The sequence below is a fragment of the Engraulis encrasicolus genome, chromosome 7 (genome assembly GCF_034702125.1).
Source record: "Engraulis encrasicolus isolate BLACKSEA-1 chromosome 7, IST_EnEncr_1.0, whole genome shotgun sequence".
Lineage (NCBI taxonomy): Eukaryota > Metazoa > Chordata > Actinopteri > Clupeiformes > Engraulidae > Engraulis > Engraulis encrasicolus.
The window spans coordinates 27,422,130-27,426,877 of NC_085863.1; the positions used below are offsets into that span (position 1 = coordinate 27,422,130).

At 46.8% G+C, this 4,748-nt stretch overlaps 1 protein-coding gene across 1 annotated transcript in view; it reads left to right on the plus strand.

Annotated features, from left to right (window-relative positions):
* Nucleotides 1-346: 346 nt before the first annotated feature.
* Nucleotides 347-4,748, plus strand: part of LOC134451794 (glutaredoxin domain-containing cysteine-rich protein 2) — an 8,415-nt gene continuing 4,013 nt past the window's right edge. Inside the window, exons 1-2 of the mRNA XM_063202193.1 lie at nt 347-712; nt 4,154-4,222. Of these exons, the coding sequence (XP_063058263.1) occupies nt 347-712; nt 4,154-4,222 (435 nt within the window). The remainder of the gene's footprint in view (nt 713-4,153; nt 4,223-4,748) is intronic.

Genomic DNA, 4,748 nt, shown 5'->3' on the forward strand with positions numbered 1-4,748 from the left:
CTACAACCAGTTGAGTCAGGTGCTCTCAACTTACGGCACGCTTTTCTTTTCTGTGAACCATACAGCACAAACACGGACACAGACCCGCATTCACTCTCCCTACGTAGTATCTGTACCGCAGAACTGAGAACAGGAGCGACAAGGTGAAGGACAAAGTTGCTTGAAGAAAATTGCTTTAAGAAGGTCGCTATACTGAAATGTTGCAAGTAAAGTTGCAAATGAGAACCGTGTGAGGGAGCTTTTTTCTCTTTTCTAACATTGGTGACCTTGGCTTTCTCTTCCAACACACCTGACCAAAGCAGGTGTGCACGACGACTTCAGAAAAGAAGGACAAAGTAACAACACCATGGACATGGAGGAGCCCGAGAGGAAGTCAGCAGGTGGCAGTGGCAGTGGCAACATCAGGTACGACTCGAAGGCGCCGCGAAAGGTGCGCTTCAAGCTGAACTCGTCCTACAGCGGGCGCGTGCTCAAGCACGTCTACGAGGACGGCCAGGAGCTGGAGAGGCCAGAGGGGGAGAAGTACCCGCACAGCTTCATGCACACCAAGATCCCGCGCCACCTGGACCTGGGTCAGCTCTACTCCTTCAGCCCAGACCTGCCCAGCAGCGAGCAGCCGTCCACACTCTACGCCCAGCGGATCAACGTCTACAGGAACGTCACCGGCCTCAGGCCCCCGGACTGTGACCTGCCGGAGGGAGGAGACCCTAATGTAAGTGCCAGGCATTGCAGAGGTGTCCATGATTTGGTAACGCTTCATTTTTAAGGTTCACGTGCCCTAACGTGAGTACGAGGCATTGCAGAGGTGTCCATGATGTTTCCATGGTGTGTCCATGATGTGTCAATGTTGTGTCCATGATGTGTCCATGTTGTGTCCAGAGGTGTCCATGGTGTTCACGCTTTATTTTTAAGGTTCAGGTGCCATAATGTGAGTACGAGGCCTTTCATGTGCTAGCCACTGATACATGATTAACTATCTGTATAAGTGGCTCATAAGACATGTGGTAAGCAAAATTAGTTATTCATTAGGTGTGTATTCACCCATTTCTTGTTCACCGCCAATAAGGCACTTATTATTGATATACCCGTAATAATAGTGGGCCCTTGACACATGTCTTATACATTATGTATGCCCAGCCTCAGGGCAGCCGTGGCCTAGAGGTTAAAGAGTTTGTCTTTCAATCTAGGGGTTGCAGGTTTGAATCCCACCTGACCTCCTCCTACATCTTCATCCATGGCTGAAGTGCCCTTGATCAAGGCACCTAACTCCACATTGCTCCAGGGACTGTAACCAATACCTTGAAGAATAATAAGTGTAAGTCGCTTTGGCGAAGCGTCAGCGAAATGTAATATGATGTAATATAATAATTTATACAAACAGTAACTAGGCAGGTATTAGTGGCTAACGTGTACCCCACTCTCAAGTGTTACCCGTGGTTCATAACATATCAATAGCAATAGCAGTAGTAGTAATAGTAGTAGTGTGCAAAAGCCCCAGTGTTGAGGGACAAGGCAGAAGGGCACACCTCAACTCAAAGGAAAAAAAGCCTGCTCACTGCTTAATCTCCCATGTATTTTAATGGGCAATGTTTTATCCAAATTGGTCCTCCTCTCTGTCCCATTTGGTCCCATTTGGGTTGAAATGTTGCGCATTAAAAAAACATGCGGGCAATAACTCAGCAGGCACACTTTGTTGTTTGAGTAAGGTAACAAACCCTTTTGCATATTTTATTCGCCCATTGCAGCAACCACCTGTGTAATCAGTTAACAAATTGTCTGAGGGGTAAATTGGCTAATTAGTCAGTTAGTAACAGTGTCATTGCATTTACTGTCTGAAGCAAAGGATCGACACCTTTAAAGTCACTAACATATGCCATGTATTAGGGGTCAGACTAGATATGATCATTCACATGTCTTCCCCACAAACCTTTTTCAGTTTCTAAAGTAGCTCTGGTCGTAAATATGAGGCTTCAGCACAGTGATGTTGAACACTGGAATTGACTAGATCAGTGGTTCTAAGAGTGTGATCCAGGGACCGCTGGTGGTCCGCGGCAGCGCTCAGGTGGTCCGCAAGGGGATTTCTGCTTTTCACCACAAAAGGACAGGGGTGTATGCAAATAAAAAGTAAGTGATCAGCAGTGTCAAATCGGCACCTGTCAACTATCAGTTCAGTTTACAGGTGGTCCCTGAATATTTTTGGGGGAACAAAGTGGTCCTCGGTCTGCAAATGTTTGAAAAACACTGGAATTGACTATTGTTGAAGCTCATATACTGTACGCTTTGTTGTATTGAGAAACTTTGCCCTTCAAGATGAAGACTCGACTAGAATTGGAAAATGATTGCACCTATCTCTGCAACACAATCATGAACATCTTGTTATAACATGCTTTGTTGTCAGCCTGACTTTTCAGCTTGTCTACACATCACCATTCACATGAAGCACAACATAGTCAATGTCCTCACTCGCATGGATGGAGCTGGTAGTATTGCCTCTGAAAAACCGTGTCAACAACATAACCCTAAGTCAGACCCTCCATACGAAATGAAACAAAGAGTGAAGGGCTAGGCCAGTGTTTCCCAACCTTTTTTGTCTCATGTACCCCCTAAGCCTTTTCGCTGTTCCATGAGTACCCCCAACTCATGTTTTACAACGCCTTTTCTATTCCAGTGTGACTATGCTCCATGCATTTGTTAAAATCACATTTTTCCAAGTACCCCCTGCAGTGTGTTCGCGTACCCCTAGGGGTACACGTACCCCTGGTTGGGAAACACTGGGCTAGGCTACTCGTCTAGATTCCTGAGTCTCCAGTCTAGTCCATGTATTACCCAAGAAGACGATCAATACCCCACTACCAAAGCTATTACACTGTATTGATATGACACTTTTGCACTGCCTCTTCCCAAGGTCACATAATGGCATATATGGTGGCAGTTTTATTGTGCGTGTAAAACACTATACGATGTCCATTAGGATTAACATTATTACTATGGTATGGTATTACTATGGCCTGGTGGTGGATATTGACATTTGCACTTTACATCTAGAGATTGGACATTTACATTCCTTATTTGTTTTATCGCTTCACCCCACGAGTTAAGACCGCTCTAATTGGGGTGTAACATTTCTCTAATTCCAGTCATCATTTTTTTTAACAGCTGTGCCCTTTGGTGGAGGAGGAAGTGTTCCCAAGAGAGAAAATAACCATTTCTTAACCATTTCACAGTCACAATTAGGCTTGGGTGTAGGCCTGGGGAAACCGACAGAGGGAGACAAAAAGGTCACTTGTCCAAGGCCCAGGGTGATAGACGGCCGAGAGTTGGGTCATCATTACATTGTGTTTGTATTGGGTAGGTGGGCCCTTTCAGATGACTGTCCCAGGCCTGACCAAAGCTGTCTGTGGCCCTGCCTGAGTGCACGATAAAGGCCTATCAGAAAATGGCAGTGCTCTTTCTTCTCCTAAATCTACCATATTCACTGTATATTTCACTGTAATAACTAACACTAGAGATGATATGAGACATTTTTTGTCCTTGTAAAGATATATAATTCTTTCTTTTCTTTATTGAAAGGCATGGGCATATCAAAGAGAAACAGAACAGAAAGGAGAGAGTTGCAAACACCTCAAACGTTCTTTTCCCTACTCCTGTTCCTCCGGGCTGGCAGGCGTGGATGATGAGACGTGTTGCCTTCTGCTGTGTGTGTGTGTGTGTGTGTGTGTGTGTGTGTGTGTGTGTGTGTGTGTGTGTGTGTGTGTGTGTGTGTGTGTGTGTGTGTGTGTGTGTGTGTGTGTGTGTGTGTGTGTGTTGCCTTCTCCTGCATGTTCACAACGCCTGTTGCCCTGCGGGGCCATCCACATCTGTGGGATCAGGACCCAGCCAGCCAATGAAAGCCAGAAGAAAATGCTTTGATCACAGCTGTCGCTTTTATTGTTTCTGAGGCTGTGCGGCAAAAGCTTGCTTGTGTCTTTTCGCGCACGAGTGACCTTGATATTCTCCTGTTCTCTCGCCCTCTCCTTTGTCTCTCTCTCTCTCCGTCTCCCTCCCTCTCTCTCTCTCTCTCTCTCTCTCTCTCTCTCTCTCTCTCTCTCTCTCTCTCTCTCTCTCTCTCTCTCTCTCTCTCTCTCTCCCTCTCATGTTTCTCTCCTTGGCTCAGGACCCAGTGCTGGACTTTGGGAAGATCATTATCTACACCAGTAACCTGAGGATCATTCCTGCACCCCACAAAAGGAAGGAGAGAGAGAGGGATGGAGAGAAAGAGAGGGAAGAGAGGGAGAGGGAGAGGGAGAGCGAGGCCAGAGGTGTCACACAAGATCAAGGTGGCGGAGAAGAAATAGCAGCAGAAAGAGGAGGAGGAGGAGGTGGAGGAGAAGGAGGAGGAAGAGGAGGAGAAGGGGAGGAAAGACGGCGAGAGGGAGGAGGAGGAGGAGGAGGAGAAAGAGGGGGAAGAAAAGAAGGTGGAGGAAAGGAAGGTGTTAGAGGTGGTGGAAAGGAGGGGAAAGATGGAAGGAGAGAGCGAAGTCGAGGAGGAAGCCAGGAGAGTTCCAAGGGTCACGGCCACCGCAGCAGGAGTAAGCACCGCTCTAAGTCTGGCCATGGCAAACGAGAACTCACCCCTGGAAAACACAAGGTACGGTAGCCATGGCAGCCATCATGAGTGGCTAAGTGGTTTTTTTTCATAGACCTTGGGCCTCATGTATAAAACTTGCTTAGACATAAGAAAAGCTCTGTAAGTAACTTTTTCACACAAA